The sequence below is a fragment of the Anarhichas minor genome, unplaced genomic scaffold (genome assembly GCF_050575085.1).
Source record: "Anarhichas minor isolate MPS153535 unplaced genomic scaffold, ASM5057508v1 ptg000011l, whole genome shotgun sequence".
Taxonomy (NCBI): Eukaryota; Metazoa; Chordata; class Actinopteri; order Perciformes; family Anarhichadidae; genus Anarhichas; species Anarhichas minor.
Genome location: NW_027466457.1, coordinates 5,475,590 through 5,495,625, shown reverse-complemented (window position 1 = coordinate 5,495,625; position 20,036 = coordinate 5,475,590). Strand labels below are relative to the sequence as shown.

At 41.5% G+C, this 20,036-nt stretch overlaps 2 protein-coding genes across 2 annotated transcripts; both read right to left on the bottom strand.

Moving 5' to 3' along the window:
* Positions 1-210: 210 nt before the first annotated feature.
* On the bottom strand, positions 211-3,330 carry cers3b (ceramide synthase 3b). Its single transcript, XM_076089755.1, has 10 exons — positions 3,167-3,330; positions 2,897-3,014; positions 2,526-2,644; positions 2,395-2,452; positions 2,030-2,080; positions 1,849-1,941; positions 1,582-1,710; positions 695-801; positions 459-612; positions 211-366 (listed from the first exon to the last, which is right to left on the bottom strand). Exons 1-10 carry the CDS (start codon positions 3,328-3,330, stop codon positions 211-213), a joined length of 1,149 nt encoding a protein of 382 aa, XP_075945870.1.
* A 3,017-nt stretch (positions 3,331-6,347) lies between these two features.
* On the bottom strand, positions 6,348-18,604 carry ano2a (anoctamin 2a). Its single transcript, XM_076089891.1, has 27 exons — positions 18,458-18,604; positions 17,964-18,269; positions 16,971-17,066; positions 16,571-16,743; positions 16,131-16,185; positions 15,976-16,027; positions 15,804-15,859; positions 15,475-15,522; positions 14,921-14,985; positions 14,169-14,303; positions 13,906-14,066; positions 13,551-13,633; positions 13,078-13,089; positions 12,324-12,398; positions 12,151-12,207; positions 11,516-11,590; positions 10,836-11,037; positions 10,499-10,610; positions 10,358-10,415; positions 10,162-10,262; positions 9,871-10,034; positions 9,618-9,770; positions 9,340-9,392; positions 8,284-8,462; positions 7,969-8,074; positions 7,085-7,655; positions 6,348-6,985 (listed from the first exon to the last, which is right to left on the bottom strand). Exons 1-27 carry the CDS (start codon positions 18,602-18,604, stop codon positions 6,348-6,350), a joined length of 3,933 nt encoding a protein of 1,310 aa, XP_075946006.1.
* Positions 18,605-20,036: the final 1,432 nt, after the last annotated feature.

Genomic DNA, 20,036 nt, shown 5'->3' with positions numbered 1-20,036 from the left:
ACAAAAATGAAAGAAAAAAAACATATGAAAGGAGTCTTCCTCTATTTAATAAGAAGTAGAATAAGTTGTTAAATGTTCTGAATTCAGTGAATTCCAAAACCATTCAGAAATCAGTTTATGTATGTATAATCTTTCACAGTTCCTTTGGAAAAGACATATTCTGCTGAATTAAATACTACTGCAATGGAGACTGAATGAGTCGAGGAGCAATCAGTCCTGCTGTCTATTTTCCTCTTTTATCGCTGTCTGTCTGTGTCGGTAACCATTGGCTCTGCCTCTGGCTCCAGAGCCATTTATGTGACTCAGTTTGTGGTGTCTGTCCTTCGGTGAGTCACTGTCATCCTCACTCCTGTCGTCGCCTTCCAGCTACATGAAGATGAGCCAGAGAGAAGAGGTTGAAAAGACTCATACATTCATGCATTTCCTTCACATAAATGAATATAAACATAGAAACACACCTTGCTAAAGATAAACTTGTAAGCCATTCGGGATATAAGAACAGCCCAGTAGAGGTGGAGTATCTGAAGAACCAACAACATCACATTGGAGAAGTAGTAGCCAAAGAAAGGAGCAACCTCCTCCAGTGGGTACACCCATGTACAGTGGATCAGCCTGTAGAAGATATGCAAACATGTTTTTAACACATTACTCCAAGATCGTCTCCATGCATCATCCTTCCATTTCCCACACTTACCAGAAAGGAAAAATGATAAGTCTTGTCAGCATAAAGAGAACTGTAAACACCACAAACATGGCATTAGCAGTCTGGTGCCACTTGGCATAGTTGAAAACCTTTGCACCCTGTGAGATAAAAACAGGAAAAACAATCATGCACTTTTTTGTTTAAAAAGGTATTGTTTATGGTCTGTCATAAAGTCACTGCAGGCATGTTTGCTAGAGAGTTTTAGTTGAATCAAGTGATAATTCCCATATAAGAGGGATATTTTTTTCCCTATGCTAAGGCAGGAGGTTGACATATTATAATAAATACATGTACAAATTTACAGTGTTACATTTTTGCAAAAACTGCAGTACGTTAATTAAAGTCATGTAGTGTTGCTTTTACAGCTATTAATAGTGACGACGCCAACCTCATCCCGCTTTAGTCATCTCAAATGTGATACTTATTGTTACCCGTGAATCTGATTGGGACTTTTTTTTTTTTTTTACTTTTGAGCTGCTTAAATGAAAAAAAAAAGAACATGTGAAGAAATGTATGGTGGGGCATGGCAACCGCCTTCCACATAACTGCTGTTCAAAGTCAAATCAATGTTTATACAGCATGGAGGGGCTGTACAGGTGGGTCCTGTAGATTTTATCCACACTATCTTGAGTGCAGCTTTTAGGCTTTACATCAAACTACTGACACGGCGACTAAACCACATGTATTACCTTAGAAGCGAATTGTTGTGCTTTTATTTGAAGATGTAAAAATTCTGCTTTGCAATCTTCAATGTATTTTGATCGTTGCTGCAGAACTGTGACCATTCAAAAATCAGTTATCTTCTACAGCCTACAAATGACAATAGATAATCACGCAGATTAGCTTGCACATGCGCTGATGTAAAAACCAGCACTGACCTCTAGCAGTATGTCAGCAGAGTCATGAACTGCCATCACAAGGGTTCTAACACGAATGTAGTTTGAAATCCAAGAGAAACTCAGAAGAGTCAGTGTGGCTATGTGATGGATCACCTGCTCTTTAAAGTCCTACACAAATACAGCAGTGTGCATATGACACAAAGACATCCAGAACGTATTGCATCTTTATAACATTAAACGGAAATACATGGTTTGGTTCATGTGCAGTACTTCACTTTGATTTTGGACACACATCAGCATACTCACCTTCAGTTTCACATCAAATATGAGGCTGAGGAGCAGAGAAAGGTAGAAGCCCATTTCCAAGAGGTAATAAAAGTACTGAGACGGCAGCATGGACTGCATGGACACACAGCACACTCACTTAGATGTTTGTATACTGTAATATTGTACAAGCCACCCTGATAGCAATGGCAAAAACACTTACCTGTTTAGGGAAGCCTGCCCAAACCTCCTTCAGATTATAAAGCCAAGGTTTCTTCATCCAACAAAAACAGAGAGGGAAATAAGTGTGAGGGGGGGGGGGGGGGGGAAATAGCCTTGAAAAAGGGTAAATGTTAGCCAACGAGCTCATGCATGATTATCTGCCATACCAACTGTCAGCGTGTGAGAATAACCCTGAAGCACAAAAAGACATGAGATAAGAAGAGAGACAAGGAGGTTCACAGACTGCACATTACAGTGAAATCAGAGCGAATAGAGAGACAGAAAGACAAAATTTAGAGAGAGAACTATCCCAAAGCAGGAAAGGATGGGAAAAATGTACTGACACAGGAGACGAGAGCTACTTACGTCATAGAGAGCGAGGACTCCGCAGACAAATGCAAAAAAATAAAACACACATCTCCAACTGTTGACAGACAATGACGATAATGTTACATATTTACACTTGTTCTTATGTCAGTGCACAATCAAACACAAACCTGGCCTCGCAGAACCTCTTGCGAAGCCCTGGACGCTCCTGGTTCCTCCTTCTCTTGAACCAGACTTGAACTCTCCTTTCCGACCAGCTGGTCTTCTTACACAGAGACCTCACATCAGCCTGAGACACAAGGGAAACAATTCAGTTGTTCCACTCTTTCCACTCTGGGATGCACATTATATACCAGCATTCAAATTGACCCTCTCATGACTTTTGTTTCCTTACCAAGAGAACAACTTCATTCATTGTTAATGCCACACAAAGTCATGCAACCAAAATCTTATATACCATATGTGTGACTGTTGATTAGGATTACTGCATGTGAACAACAAAGCTCCTATGTTTTTCATTGAAATGCTCCTTTTAATATACCTGCGATGGAGCTCTTGCTTGGCTGCAGAAGTAGCTTTCTAGGATGGGGTTTGGCTCTGCTGTCAGACGTACACTGTCCCTGATTCCCCAAACATTAGCCAGTGGTGTGGCCAGGTACCTGCAACAGCACACAAGCAACATTACAGTAAATGTGTGTCCGTATATCATCCTGTATCGTCTGGCCTTTAGAGTTCCATAAGTAGCATTGCTCCACACAGTATTTGCAACACAATCCCAGTACTCTGAAACCATACGCTTGCATATTCTCGCCTCTCAAACAGGTATCTGACGAGGAGCAGGCAGAGGGCGCAGGGCAGAGCAGCGTGAAGTTGAGAGGCTTTAGCGTAGACACGGCCTTCCAGATCAGACCAGGAGACGTTTGCTGGCAGCCACAGACGCTCCCACCACAGCCACTCACTGACTGTCTGCAACATGCTGCTGGAAAACACGGAATACACTCTACAGATACTGTAAATTGCAGAACCATGATTAATATATTGTTTCATATTCAGGTTTTGAAATCACATTTTCTGCAATGTAATATAATTAAAGTAAGCGTTGCCCACTCATTTCTAAGAGAGAACATGAGTTCACCGAGTTCTACAAAAAAAATGTTGAATTGTCAATGATTAAGACTGGATTGAAAATAGCATACAACATTGTCAGCCGGAATGTGCATTCATGAACACATTCATAAGCTGGACACAGGCTGATATGCTAAAATAGCTACGGTAGGGATCTGGTCCACGTGGATTCACAGTCAAAAGTGCACCACTATCTTTGTCTTGAATCTAGAGCGCCAATTTTCAGCTGTGGCCACTTCTGGTCTCTTTCAGTACACTTACACTTAGGACATGCAGTCACAAAGGAAGTGAGTAATTTGGAGATGGAGTACAATATATATCAAAGGGCAAGGAAGATAAAGAAGGGTGAGGAGCAATTTAAAATGAAGAAAGATTAGAAGAGAAGTAAAGTCCTTTCTCTGGACTCTGCCCAGAGTGCAGATAAACAAGTCATTTGAACAGTTAGAAAACTATCAAAATGTGAAATCAAGGTCATAAATAATGAATTCCTGTGATGCCCAGATTTAACCACTGGGATGCAGTATTACTCATATCAGTGTGTCCCTGAACCTCAATGTTATTAAGTCAGCATCAGAAAAACAAGCATACCTGCAGCCAGTTTTGCTTTACAAGTACCAACCGAAGAGAGGGAAGCTGAGGAAGATGGTGGACACAGACAGAGTGTGTGTGTGACAAAATTGTTCAAAAGTGAATTATATTGTGTGAAAGCTAAACCTAAACTGAAAATCTCCAGTTCCATACTTACAAAGTGATTTCATATTCAGTCCTTTGTATAGCATGTTTACAGAATACATCCATTAATGTATGCACATGCCCAGACACACACACATAAACACACACACACACTCACCTTCAGTATGCCCACTGTGAGACGTACAGGGACCTACTTGCGGGAAGCCAGTCTGTGATTTATACAGTTCATTCATGTAATCCACATCAGATAACAGCCCTTAATAGATCCTATATGTTCACTCTCTCAGCTTGTCTGGAGCCATTCTTCAAAGACAGCATAAAAGTAAAGAAAAAGGCAAATATGCTTCCCTTAATCTGTACAGTGCACCTCATGGTGTGTGAGGCGACAGGCTCCAGTGAGCATGTTGATTTTTTTTAAGCATGCCAGTGGTCGCTCACCTGGACAGAAACAATGGGATCCTTCCCTCCCACTCTGTCTGCTCTTGTGATCACACCCTCAATGTTGCAGCAAGTCCTTCAAGGTAAAGTCAGCTCATCGCTGGACTGCCCTTACTTGCTCTTGTAGCAGCAGTCTTTTAAGTGTGGGATAGATACCCTCACCTGCAAGAATTCCCCTAGGAATGCTGGGAAGCCCCCACAAAGGCCCCATTCAGTGTTGCAGCGGGGGAGGCGGAGACAGTGCAGGTTATGGAGAGAGGAGAAAAGGGAACTTTCACGCACAAAAAGAGAGAGAGAGTGAAACACCACTCTGTATAAATAGCTGCCTGGGACAAACAAGTAACCTCAGTTACATTGAACTATCTTACGGTTCTGTGGGGAAATATTCCTAATTAATTACTGTGGTGGTTGGGCGCAGCTGCAGAGGGGACAGAGTGGGGGGGAGTGGTTCAGGGAACGGTGCCGTGAAGAGGCTTGATTAGCCGCAGCTGAAACGGATCCTTGATTGTCTCTCTCTCGTATATAAACATTAGTAGGGACGGAGGCGCGACAGACGGGCCTGACGAACGCATGTACGGCGGTGCGCTCGGGGGCACGGCAGGAGAGCGCACGGCCGAGACCAGCCTGAACTGCATTAATAACAATAAAGAACATTACGAAACGCTATTTGAGTGTGTGCTGGCGTCTTTGTGCGGAAAGGACCCACGGCGGTAACAAGAGGTTGTTACAATTAGTAATTGTGTTGTTTTTTTTAAAATATTTAAGCAGGTAAACACTGAAAATGAAAGAGGGATACAAAAGTAAAGCAGCACTTCACTGAACATCCATATTAAAATACAGCACACTGAATAATTTCTCAATGTTTCACTACACACCAGAGGGGGGCAACAGAGACAACACAATAGACTGTCATCTCCAAATTAGGATTTACGAGTGACGTTGGTGTGTTGCTGTTAGTCTCGTATTGAGAACTTTATTCAGTTTACGGTCTCTGAAAATAAATGATGTTAATTGGCATCTCTTACATTCTCTGAATATGTAAATTCTTCACATAAGCTGCAAAACATATAACACTTCAAATTTCGCCTGCTGCCAAAGCTCTCGTGGCTATAATGCAACATGACAAACCATGACCTTGGGATTTCAGAGAGAAAAGCAGATATCAAAAATATGTCCTTTTATTATAATTGTACATTTTTATATATCAAAACATCTAAAAATAAACGGTAGCGCTACAAGCATAAGTGTTGATACTAGCTTTGCTGTATATATGTCCTTCTTTCTCTGGTCTACAAGGCAGCACTGCTGCATGTGTGGGGCTGATAAACAGAGGAGCAGTGGCTATTGAGCTGTGAAAACGAACCATGAAAAACAATCAAAAAAAATACGGAAAAACAAGAGGTTCAAAGTTCAAGTGGTATAGTTTTCGAGCATGGAAGGGAGAGTTTCAGAGCAGTCTTTCTCTGAATAGTCAAGTAGTCTCCTTGTCAGGGTCAGGCCCTAAACCACTGAGGGGCTGACCCTGAAGATTAAGAGGGTCAAAAGGACGTTCAGTCGATCTGGATGGTCTCTCTTCAGACCCCAGGTATTATATCTGCAAATACGGAGGAGAGACGGAGGTCTCCTGGCACAGACGGGAGAAACTAATCTGGATAGTCCTCCCCCTCCCTCTGCCACAATTTGTCTCTTTCCCTTGTCTTCCAGCTTCTCCTCATACTGGCGCTTTGCGTTTCAGTTCACTGGGGGAAGGGGGGATGCAGCTTTGTGAAGCTGGTGGAATGGCTAGGCTTGGTGGAAGGCTCCTCAGGACCAGGGGCTCTGTGTCGGGGTGGCAGGGTGGAGCACCGGGCTTTGCCCCTGGAGCGTGGCTGCTGAGGCGGAGGGCCTTTCAGCGCGAATAGTTCACTGGGGGCTTCGGGCTGTTGGGCTGATGGGGACTGTGTGGGATGCGGAGATGATGGTGACACAGGTGTGTGTGGGGGAGGGAACGGGTTGGTTGAGGATGAGGCTGATAATGAAGAGCCCAGAGGAAGCAGGGGAATAAGTGTTGGCGCCTGCTGGAACCTTGTGAGGCTGGTGGAGTGGCTCGGCCGTGGCAGGCTGTAGCAAGCCTCAGACCCTTTGTGGCGGGAAGGCAGGGTGGAACAGCGGGCCTTTCCCCTTGAGCCTTGCTCTCTGGGAGGAGGAGCAATAAGTGAGAAGAGCCTAGTGTCGCAATCGGATGTCATTTCTGCTCTGGAGCCCTTTAGACTCTGAGATGAGCTTCTTTGAGATGATGGATGTGACAGAGGCTCCTGGTCTTTCTGGTGTTCCTGTTTGGACTCTGAGCGGGGAAACTCTGTATCTCTGGCTGCGCTCGATGGGAGTTCTTCATCTACGTGAGAAGAAATGAAAGAAGAAGAAAAATGAATCTCGAGACACAAACACGACCAAAAAAAGAAGACAACAGATACATAAGGTTTTCTCCTCTCACCTAACAGGCCCAGCTCGCTCATGAGTTTGTCCAGATCGACAGTAAAATCCTCCATCTCAACTGCTTTATCGTCAACTTCCTTTTCTTCTTCTTTTCTTTGATCTATTTCCTCTTTTTCTTCTCCTCCCTCTTGCTCATTATCTCCCTTTCCTTCCTCTTTATTTACTTCTCCATCTTTTTCCTTTTCTTCCCCTTCGACCTCTCCACCCTCATCTTCTCCATCTCCTCCTCGCTTTTCCTGTCCATTTTCTTCAACTTCTTCGAATGACTTCCCAACCTCTGGATCACTGTCACTGCTCCTCCTCTGTTCCTCCAGATTGATCTCAACCCTTTCCTCTTCCACTTGTTGCTCCTCTATTTCTTCCGGTGGTGCCTCCACCACAATGTCTATGTTGGCGTTAGAGCAGCGGATGGGGCGTTTTGGGGAGTGAGATTTGGCACGTGCTTCTTGGTCTTGATTCAGCAGAAACTCCATCAGCATCATGTTCTCTTTCTTCAGCTGTTCCCGCAGAGATCGCGGTACGTCTGGTATCATCCAGGCCACCAACATGCTGAGGAACATGGCGAGGTTCTAAAGGAGAAATTAAATGTTTTTCTTGCAATGTATAAAGAAGAAGTATCAGGTGAGAAACAGTTGGTTTGGCGCATACCTCCTTGTTTCTAATATTATATCTCTGCCAGCAATAAAGACAAGACAATGGTGAAGAATGAGTGAAGATAGAAAAAAGGCCTTTGCCATAGGGTGCACACCTGCCATTAAAGATATCTATATATCTAATGGGTGCAATGGTGTACATGGATTTGAGTGGGAAAGACTTGGAGATCTGAGACCACTTTTTAGACGGACATTAACATAAGCACAATTGTAAACATTATATCCATACCTGGAAGAATATGACGAAGGCCAATTTTGCAGCCAGGACCGACCAGTACTGTTTAGAGAAGGTGTAGGCATCTGGGTCCCAAGGTGGGTCTCTGTAGTCCTTATACCTTAAAAAAATACAAACAGTAAATTTGCAAGGAGGAATCTAGACTAACTGAAGGAACACGTTAACACAACAAGAGAAAAATTTCATACTTCTTAGGGAGATTTGCCTCAGTAAAATCCCTGCATAAACGACACATTTTACACTTTCAGAGTGGCCTCAAGGACTTAAAGGAAAATCCAGGTAGGTCAGGGTTAAAAGAGTCACTCTGACCTGCACATAGAGACTCCGGTGATGAGGGTGGTGGTGGACGCACTACCCGGTGAGAAGTTGCTGATATTAAAGTAGGACAGTGAGTGCTCTGTGTAGCCATTCATGGTGCCATTTACACTGTACATGTACTGGTAAACCATGCGTGGAACAAACTCTGACGTGAAGGAGATGACAAACGCCTGAGAAGACAAACAAGGAGTGGAAATGACACATTGACTTGTCATCAGCTATATTCAACTTTATGTTAGGCTAAAACTTTAATCATATCAATATTTTAACATCAATAGTATTATCTACCTCCAACAATTAGATTCATTTTGATAATACTTTTGTGAATTATCTCCACATTACTGTATTACTGAGAGATCGAACCAAAATAAACAGTTTTACACAACAGGAAACAGCTCACAGCCTCAGCCAGACGACATTGTGGGAGGGGCATCTCAATAGTAAGAAAAGTACAGGTGAAAATGACTGTTAATGTTAAATTGACAGAAACTATCCAAGTAAGCTGTTCCAGTGAGCCAGCATGCACCAAATTACCTCCCCTAGGTGGATTAAAGCCATCACTAATGTTATTAAATAAACCTGTACCATTCCTCCTATGACAAGTCTAAAATTTCGGCTGTGATAAAAGTCTATTTGCCCCTCCCCCTTACCCCGCTGGTGGGATCCCATCGCAAGATGGTCTCTAGTTATGAGTAGTCCCCTTTTTGTGACGTGAAACACATCCCTACCACCGGTTTTCTGCGACTCCAGTGATAGACAGGTGGCTTAGGTAATGTGTAAATTAGTGTACCATTGCAGCAACAAAGGCAAAGGGAAAGAACACTGCCAGCTAGAAACATGAACGTAAATTCATTCAAGCTAATTATTCCAAAAACTTAAGATACACACAATGTGCTTTGGTGAGAAACAGAGTTTGTTGAAAACACATGGTAAGGATTCAAGAAGTACATTGTTGTGCACATCACTTTAGTAGCACACTCTACCAGAGGTCAAAGGTTATGGGCACAATAAACATATACTCACTCACTCACTCATTCACACACTTACATTGGTAATGACAGAGAACTTGCTGATTCCACAGAGAATGTTGTACCAAATCCCTGGAGAAAGCATGTGCATGAAAAGAGACAGAGAGGGAAAGGGAAGTATGTGTGTGTGTATTTGTGTAAAAGTGACAGACAGACAGACATGGAGACAAAGAGACAAAAAAACTGAGGGACAGAGTGGAGTAAAGGAAAATAAAGTGATTAAAAGCTCCAGGATAGTTTGATTCACATTCACACAGAGACTGACGGAGTGGACACACTCTCATGTGTCATCTGTACCTATGTCTTTACACCTCACGGGATCAGGCCGTCGGAGCTCAGTCACAAATTTTGCAGCATCGAGGCGAATCTCAATGACATTGTTGAGCAGAGCGAACGCTGGCGCCAGCGGGAAGGAGGCCACGAACAGAGACACGAACCCATACTGGATCACTGTAAATATGAATACACACACATAGTTAAAAAATCATGTTATGTGATTGCAGCAGTGGGTGGCTCAGTAAATAATAGAGTGAAACTAAAAGAGACTCACTCATCTCCATGTACTCTGGGGTCACGCCTTCATAGGGCTCAAGAGCGAAATCTTTGTCAAATTGTTGCTTCGGTCGCTTCTCTTCTGTATCATTCTCCTCTTTTTCTGCTGCTCTTTTCTTTCCTTTTTCTTCCTGTATTGTTCTGTACATCTTTTTCAGCTTACTGCAAAAAAAGAAAAAAGAAGCAGAGGATGGAGTCAGAGCAAAGATATGAAATTTGGTAAATCTTTTGTGAGAAGTGTATGCGCGTAGAAGCAAACAATATCTTTATATGTACAGTATTTACATACGGTATGAGAACCTCGAACACATTGTTTTGGATGAGCTGCTTTCCGAGCATGATCATGCTGAGCTGGATGCACAACTCGATGAGGCAGCCTGGCGGAGCGCACTGTAGAGAAAAAAACACACGTGTACAAGTCATGGGTGCACATTCCCTGTACATAGACGTAAACAGCAACCACTAATGTGTTGAACTGAGCTCACCTCCTCCATGCGGTAGTCTCCAAAGACGTAAACATAATCGCCAGGCCGCCCACTAAACCTGAATGAAGAGAGGACCAAGTCACATGATAAAAAGTAAAGAAAGACAACGGAGGAAAGTGAGACTTTAAAAGAGACACACACCTGCCCTTGAAGAAGGCCACATAGAAAATAGGTGCAAAGGCGTTCATGGACTTGAGGAAGAAAGACTTAAAGATCAGCTTCTCTTCAAACTCTTCCTTTGTTTTTGGAAGTTCTATCGGGAAGAAGACACAACAAACGTAAACACATCACATTAAGCAGACCTGCTCATAATAGTAATGTTACAATCACAGTGAGGGACTTTCAACGAGACTGGTGATTCCTAAATCAGTAACATGGCCTTTTATGCTACTGAACTCTACCAATATGTTGCCACATTCTGTCTCCAGTGGAACATAAGTTGTATAACATTGTGAGTCCTCGTCATTAAGTACTATACCCAGTTCAGTCAGCCACACAGCGATCGCTCCATAGACCTCCTCCAACACCAGAACGACCAGCATGTTCAGGACGATGCCTGTGGTGGTGACGGTCATCCTCACGCTGGCCTTGGCTTCAGGATCGGGGTTCACGGACCAAACGCTTAACATGCAGATGCGATAAACTACCACCCCAAACACAGCTGAGAAGGTTACGAAGATCTGAACACACACACGAGTAAAAAGTGACTCTGGTGTTGAAGAATATTTGCTTTCTTTAATGACAATTCTTTATGATGATATTATGTTTTTAATAATTGGTTTGTATAAATATTATTCTTTTTTTCTTTTCTTTTCTGTATCTATTTTATTTTAATAAATGTTTTATATTTCAGTTATTTTTTCCAATCTAATATTTGTTTTAACGGTTTTTAATGTCTGGAATTGTTTCCCACAATAAAACAATGTTGCTAGTTGTACTTTCACTACTGTTGACACTAGATTTATGAGAAACTAATGGATACAATATGAGAAACAGTGAGGAAATGATATAGATAAATAGAAAATGATGTAGGTAAAATCACAGATATTATGACAACAGAAGGGAAAACTGCTGATTTCTGTTAAATGCCTGGTATGACCATAAAAAAAGAAAAAAAAAATGTGATGTGAAAGCATTAAAATAGTTTAAATGCAGTACCAGGAGTAGTAAGGTGGACACATTGATGAGATAACCTGACAGATGATCCTCAATGTCCAGTGACTCTGGTTCTCGCTGTCAAGAAAAACATGCATATTACTTGGGCACACACACACACACACACACACACACACACAATGGTATATTACTTAATGCATGTGTAGAATGTGATGTGCAGTAATGCTGAGCAAATGTTCTGCACACATGTTATATTTTCTGTCTGGCAGGAGCATGTTTGCCATCTGAGAGGACAGAAGTCCCCTCCCCTTCTTCCTCTCCCTCCTCCCTTTTCTCACTTCCATCAGTAATCTGGGCTAATCTCAGGAAGGTAAGCAGCTTTGGACTCAACCACCCACTGCAGGTGGAGGGGTTTTCTGTTTGTGCACCAACACAAATACAGACAGACAGAGGTAGTCTGCAATAGCTCTTCTATATCTAAAAAACGTACACAGGCTGTAATATTTGATGTATAGCTAAAGTTGTTTACATTCACTGAGTGTTATATAACTGAAGAAGTGAGATCTGTGATAGCATTTGCTATGAAGCAAGTGTAAATCACGTCAGAGTAACAGCCCCGCCCTCTCCAACTAGCATCTCTGTCCACATAATGTCCTATCACAGCAGTGCAGTGATACCTGCGAGGCCAGCATCTGGTCTGTTTCTGCATCCACACCATCCTCAGCTTGAGTCAACTGCAACAGAGTGAGAAACAACTGTCAGTAACAACCTGTCAATTTCAACCATTTCTATGTCACAAGTCATACAATTGTATCTGAAACACACAAAAACACACACTCAGACACAATACCTTCTTCTTAGACTGTGCTTTCATCTTAGCTTTCTTCTCCTGTAGAACTTCTTCATATTCAGGCCTCAGCTCCTCCTGTAGCACACACATGCAGAAGTTTAAACACATGCACATGTTAAAACAAGGGATCACATACAGCAAGACAAAAAATCCTTAGTATCACAACTTCACAGTATGGGGGCTCCAGTCACCAGTTAAAGCTACACATTTTACTGTCCCAAATCAATCTAAAGCTACAAACCCACTCAACGCAGCTATATTCTCTGACATTTTTCATGACTGTTGCATGATATTTGCAGTTTTAGGTCCGGGACATATTCAAATTATTTTACTGACTTTAACTTGAAAATATTTTCAAAAGGAGCAGACTGATTTTAATTGAATTTTCTGTACAAAGACATAAAAGCGTTGTTGATTACGGTTTCCTCATCCACCGTTAAGAGTAAACAGGGTCTCCTCATCGACAGCTCAGAATATGCTTCTCAAGTACAAAGTGAAGAGAAAAGACCCCAACAAATCTATTTGCAGTATAAAGATACGCGTAAACTGCATAAACGTTAAATGCAAGCTGTATTTTTATTTGTAAAAATTCCGGATTTGTTTGGATTATTGATTCGTATTATATGATTTTCAACTGCTAACTGCTTCAAAAATAGCAATGACATTTTTGGGAATTTCTAAAAAAACAAACAAATATAATACAGCTTCTTAAACCAGATTGTGGGTACTTTAATAGGTATAGAAACTTGCCCACCTGGACTCGCTCCTTCAGGCAGCAGAGACAGAAATACATAAAACAGAGACACAGAGAGAGAGAGTTTATGTTGTGACCGTGCTGTGTCATCAGCACATGCACTATACATGCTGTGTCATCAGCACATGCACATACACTTAAGAACAGAACAATCCCATTACAGCCCCTTACAGGGAAAAAGGGCTAATGCATTGGTGGCCACGTGTATGTGTGTATGTGTGTGTTAGGGGGAGGGCACTGTTCTGACACAAATAATAATCTGCAAGGTAAACAACAACTGTCGTCATGATTGACCCGGGCCTTGAGGTTAACACTCTCACTCCGACTGACTTGGGACTTTAACAAACAGAAAGATAGACACAAGGATCCATATTCATAATGACAAAGCAAGTGAAGGCTCTGACTGCACCTATTCTAAATTAATCTGTGTGTGTGTATTGCTCATTACAGTATTCTTGAATCTATTTCGGTACCTCTTCATCCTCCAAGCTCGTCAGGTCCCACATATGTTTCAGAAACATCTGTTGCCTTTTCCAGTGCTCAAGGAAACAGGCAGCTACAAGACGATACACAGAAGGAATATTAAAATATTAAAATGAAAAACACACAAGAAGATGCAGAAAATATACTCCACTAGAATTCATACAAACATGAGCCACCTCAAAGTTGACCAAAAGGACATTAACATGCAGGGTAGCAGCATGATGTTGATATCTATATACCTATAAATACAGCGATTAGAACCAGTGACTCTCATAGTGTCCAATCATACTCTCACTGTCACTCCTCGTAACATGATCAGGAAAGTGTATTAGGATGTTTAGCTACCCCAAAGAGACATGAAAATGGCGAAGAGGACAGTGGCTCCATTGTCAAAGAGGTATGACGCTCGGGCCAGTGAGCACACCGTACTCAGATGCCAGTAGTCACACACTCCATCACACAGTGGACACATGGTGATGTTCAGGTTGTCATCACATGTCTCCTGGCTGAAAAGGACGAAGAAAATAATATAAACACATGTCCATTGACAATATAATGTACTTTTGATAAGCATACACAAGTATGAAGAGTTTTTTTTATCTGCTTACCTTGGCACATTGGCATCCACAGTGAATATGCCGTACAGGAAGACAATGATGCCCAGTACAGAGGGAGGGATGAGGAGCTGAGTGTAAACACCCAGCCAGGCAAAATACAACCCAATCTGCTCTCCAAAGTACTTCCTGTTCAAATAAAGCCATCGTATCAACTAGCTGTCTGGATTTGCAGGTTTACAGATTTATGTTTTTGCCCCTCTAACCACAGGACCTACTGTCTAATTCTGGTCCACAGCGGTAAACAGTATGTCCACGGCTACAGGCCCGATCATCCCAGTGAAGCCACCAAAATATCAAAGCTTTCCCTTAACCAACTCTTTGGTCCATCATAAGGCCTCGCCAAAATAGTGGCTAATATGTAGTTCATTATCTAAGTACTTTACTGATATTTGCTGAGCACACTCATGAACCTGTGGGGGTAATTACGTTTTGGTTTTGATAACCATATAGCCTTTTCTTAATCACTATCATCAGGACAATCCTTTTGTTATTTAATTTTTTAAGGAACAATAACAGAAAGGAACAAGCACAAAAGACAAATAATAAACACATCATGACAAAAAATGCACAACATCACCTCTAAAGTGTTCATATGATTATTAACCCAAAATCAGGACAATCTTTTTATGTTCAGCCCCACTCAATCATCAGTATATTTGTTCACAGCAACACGTTTTTAGTGACTTAATGAACATCGCAGTCTGAAGCTCTAGCTTGACTTTTATTCACATTTTGCTTAGTACCTGATCAGGTCCACAGGCTGGTATTTATGCATGACTCCATAGTTAGCCCATTCTTCATGAAGGAGCTGAAGGACATCCGAGCACAGGACAGGAGAGAAAAACACAAGTTAATGACAGTTAATAATCGAATGTTTGACACGTTGTGTCTATGTAATGTTTTTGGGACAAACAGCATAGCTTTGGATTTTGTATATTTACAAGGAACCAGGCTGATATCAATTTTAACCGGATCTACAATTGCATTTAATTTGATAATACACACTCAGATGTCATTCCTTTGAGAAGACACATTTGTGCTTCACTGATTTAGGTTTGGAGTCCTATGTCAAACCACAATGAACAGTTTAAATTTTTTTTTAAAACAACAAAATCTATGCAGCAGAACCAGAATTATCATCTTTTATCATGCAAGATCAGAACAAGCTCATCATCCAAATCAGGACAAAAATCTGGCTTTTAATAGCGTCTGTTCCTGCCTTAGAAGAGTGACTGGCATCACCTCCAATGACTCCACTAATATTAATAAAAGGGTAGTTTGAAAACACTCATCTCACCTGTCGGTCATTTCGCTGATCTTTCCGTCCTCTCCTTGTGAACGACCCCTAAAGAAAAAAAAAAGTTACCAGCTCTTTATAGAGAGATACACTGCCTAACAGTATACCATGTTTTATGCATAATCAAAATGGCAGCTAAGGGCTGGGAACAGTATTTTTCTATTAAGATTTTTCAGATTCTCCCCTTTTCCCCCCACTTGTATAAACGTCCATACTGCAGATATATTGACTAACCTGTCCTGTATGACACAACAAAGTCCTCTATGTACATAAGATAACAAATATATGTTCACATTGTACTGTGAAGGTTCTACTCCTGTTATACTCACATCATGCAGAGGGAAGGCAGAGTCGTAGACACCCCGAGCCAATAATGAGTTGATGCCTTATGACACAAAGAGGAAATGCCACACAGTGTCATGGACAAGCTCAGTTTTGTGACTGATAGCATACGGAAACATGAAATCTGACATAATAACACCACAGCAAGTTAGACCTTACCAGTGGTTTGGCAAGTTTGTCTGCAGGTAATACGTGAAATAATTTCAGCGACCTAAACACAAACAAAGCAAAGTCCAAATTGTGTGTGAGCTCAAATACATACACAACATATTTCTATTAATATAAAATTAGAAGATATGTGTTTCTGGACCCACTATTCTGCTGCGTGTTGCATTATCAAATACAGTTTCTGTTGACTTGATGTCGTACCTGCAAGGAATGACAATAACAATATTAACAATCGACCTGTTCACCAAATGTATGGATTGTAGTGGGATCATTGTTAGCTCTTTTACATTTGCCAATGAAAGAGTTTTTTGTTTGTGTGTTTGTTAAATCAAATAGTTTTGGTCAACCTAACAAAGTTACTACTACTACAGTAAACATTCAATTTACGTAGCAGCTCCACCATGTTATGATGAAAGCACACAGCCTGCAGGTGATTCAGATATGAGGGTGTTATCTCAATCACTGACCATGACTGGACTGAAAGGCATGTGTGTCCCCAGCCGAGGGTGACTCCTAAAGTGGGTTAGTTTTTTCGATACCACTCCACTACATGTGTGCATGTGAGCATCACAGTCCAGGTACTCACAGGTGGAGCTTGTCTCTGATAAAAGGGTGTTTGAGGGTTTTGAAGTGGACGCGTGTCTGCGAGTCTCTGTGGATGTCAAAGTTAGGGACGTCCGGTTGAAACGGTGTGTTGACTTTGCCCATTATGGAATCCCATATTCCAGCAATGCCCATCCGTTTCCGCAATTCACACTTCTGGTCAATGAAAACATACATGGATTAATTACTCAGTCACACTATGTTGTATTTACCACACTACACATATCTGGTGCTATTCATGTCATGTCACAGCTTTCTGACATATAACTCATTAGTCTTTAAATGGGATTGTAATGTGCACCCAAATTAATGTCATGCAAATATGAAACATATATTGTATATTATAGAATATTAAAGACCAGGGTGCGTAAAAGGCTGCTGACCTTTTTCACAGCAACTTTGATCTTCTGAAGCTCGGCTTCTCGGCTGAGTATTGGCCATGGGATATGCAGCCGAATAAACCCTAGGCCATTTGCCCTCTGCAAATAAACACACACATTAACACACAGATTATCACGATATTTTAACTTTAACCACTGTGTACATGGCCAATTAGACTTGGATTACAGGCCTATGTGGACAGATTAACTGTGTATCTGTCTTCTTGACTCTCTTTGTCTTTTGCATGTAATTGCTCCCGCTAGTCCTGACTGGGGCAGTCAGGTGAGCTTTTCCTAAACCTGTAAGTATGCTGCTTTGTGTTGTAATTGAGGCTGGTTGGTATGGAATCCCATTATTTCAAGCCCAACACCTCCCAAACATCCAGAGTATAGAAAATGAGTGCAGATAATGTTGGGATAGGTACCTGAAAGCCACCATAATGTAGCCAGTTATCAATTCTGATCATGTGAACAGTGACTAGCTTATTACCTAGCTTCTTCTGGACCACTGATTTACAAGCTTAGTGCAAGGCAGATACAACTGCACAGGTTAAAACAACTCCTGCTACACCTCTAATGTCTAATGTCTAATATGGTGGCATTAAAATCTAAATCTGCACTACTGTCAAAATACTCTAATTCTGATCCAACAACTCCCTCATGCTTTAGCCCACAGAAAACAACACAACTGAGCGTATGACTATCAGCAACACTTAATATTAAAATGTTCCCTTCACTTCTCCTAAAATGTTAGCCAAATCGTATTTTACCACACACACAGACACACATACTGATACAGCACAGGGTGTACAGTGAGTGCCCCCCTTCTACCCATTCAATCAAAATACCAATCTCGCCTAATGTGCATTCAAGTGTCAGCACACACACCTCCGAGTAGTGGATCACTCTCTAATAAGGCCCTGTAATCTGGCCCATAACTGTCTATAGGAGTGTACAGCAGATGAAAAAGTAATCATGGTGAAAGCAGATACACACCTCTTTATCGCGCTGTAGCTGTAGTCCAGCATCCAGTAAACCCGCCTCAAACTCCTCCCTCATTACAGCCTTTTCCTCCTGAGACAGCTTTGACTCCTCTACATCTCCTGCAGGTGCACCTGCCTCCCCAGACTCTGCTTCCGTTTCCCATCGGCCCGATATCGGAAATGGTATACTCCCATTGGATACAATGGAAAGGCGTGCCTTGGACGCCCGCCTTTTTTTGTATTTGTAGCACAGGACGTAGTCCACTTTTCTCTTGCCATCGGCAAAATAAAGCCCAGGGCCTAGATCGATGCCAGACTCCTACACAAACACACACAGGGAATTAATGAGGTCAGCAATGAAGGTTACAAGTAGAGAATTTAGAGAGTAATATGATGTAAGAGCATGACAATTAGATAATGCTCCGTGTGTGTCGGCTCAAGGACGGGAAACCTGTGCTGACATATTGCAGCAGGATGTTAAAGCTTCAGGATGTGAGGAGACCGTACCGGAACAGGGGGCTCGTCATTGTCAGGGGGGGTGATAGCGCCTCCGTTGGCAGCATCCAGCCCAAGCCCGGACAGAGATCGGGCCAATGACACCAGCTTCACTGAGTGAAAAGTGGATGACTCACTCATTTCTGTGGTGACAGGCATACGGTCTTTTCCGTTTCATCACTGTTGGTATATGAAAAGAAAAACAAAGATTTAAGGATTCAGAAGTTGGGATGAGCTGGCAGCTCAGGCTGCAAATGAAGAAAAATGTTCTATTAAAGGACGAAAAACTCCTCCCAGTAGCATCATAATATTTGAGCACATTGGTCGCAAATGTTTGTCCGACCCTTTAAAATGAAGCACTGTCTTAGTGCGACCATCGTCACTGATTGTATCTACCAACTGTAAAAAGTGTGAAATTCTTCGTGGTTTAAAAATGCTAAATGTAAAATTATCTAACAATTCTCAAGGAATAAAGTAAACAGAGCAAGGTCTTAAAAAAAGTAAACATAATTCCCGAATTTCCGGTTAATATGGAAGCCCATTAATACCACTTGGAAAAAAAGTGTTCAATTCATTCCTCTTTTTTTCTTATTAATAAGACTTTTTTTCTCACAACTATGACTTATTAGCTTATAAATATGTTTTCTAGTGGCAGAAATGTGCTTCCATTTGTTTAACCACTATTTGAACCAATAAGATGTAATTTTCTTTGAATGAACTGGTTTTCTGCATTGATAATGTCCTGTGGTAGATATGTAGAGCCAGCTAAACATGTTACACCAAGATCAATTTTACGTTGATTTCACTTTCAAATATGTGATTGAAATGTCACACACAGTAGTAGTTGTTTTAGACTGACAGAGTGAGCCAAAGTTAAGCTCTCTCATCTCTTTTTCACCCAATTGAAGATGTAGGCTCAGATTAAGCTCACAGTTCAATCCAAGCCGCACAGTTTACAATCTGTTGGGGTAATTTATTCGCTGGGCTCATTCTTTGGAGATAAAGGAGGAAGTGTTAAGAGGAAATTGAGTGGATAAGTTCACACTAAAAGAACCCCATGACTCCAGGTTCAACATGCAGACATAAAATACGGTGTTTTAAGTGCAAATAACAAAGCTACTATTCCTAAAATGTGCAATTCAGTTCCTCAATTGTTCCTAAAGCTCAGAAATAACAAAAAAAGATAAGAATATTGTTACCAGTATGCACAGTTTTAAAAATTGTTTAAGATAATTACAATGAGCCCGGACAGTTTGATGCCCAACCTGTGTCTTTTCTGTCCATACATGTGACAACAAAAATGTAACATACTTCTCAGTGCTTGCTCAACATTTATTTGATGTGGGAAAGCATTGTGGCATTTTATGATAAAGCTTCATCTTTCATATGTTTGTGATCATCTCATGTTTGTCACAAGATGAATCTATTGTTGAATACATTGTTGCTATTACTTCGGTGAAAGACAAAGGGAATTGCATGCAACAGTGGTTTCAAAACGACATGTTCTAGTCGCCGGAGAAACCGGGGATAGCCATGAGACATGCAGGTATACCAACAGTCAACCACATAAACACATACAGAGGGCTTCAAC

Bases quoted from the DNA above. Each gene is read 5' to 3' on its own strand.
- cers3b (XM_076089755.1), bottom strand. From the start codon at position 3,330: ATGTTGCAGACAGTCAGTGAGTGGCTGTGGTGGGAGCGTCTGTGGCTG. The intron at 1,711-1,848 runs GTGAGTATGCTG...GTATTTGTGTAG, and splicing joins TATTTGATGTGAAACTGAAG to GACTTTAAAGAGCAGGTGAT. The intron at 802-1,581 runs GTCAGTGCTGGT...TTTATCTCACAG, and splicing joins CTGCTGACATACTGCTAGAG to GGTGCAAAGGTTTTCAACTA.
- ano2a (XM_076089891.1), bottom strand. From the start codon at position 18,604: ATGCCTGTCACCACAGAAATGAGTGAGTCATCCACTTTTCACTCAGTG. The intron at 14,067-14,168 runs GTAAGCAGATAA...CGTCCTTTTCAG, and splicing joins GTGGATGCCAATGTGCCAAG to CCAGGAGACATGTGATGACA. The intron at 10,035-10,161 runs GTATGTAAATAC...CTTTTTTTGCAG, and splicing joins GTGTTCGAGGTTCTCATACC to TAAGCTGAAAAAGATGTACA.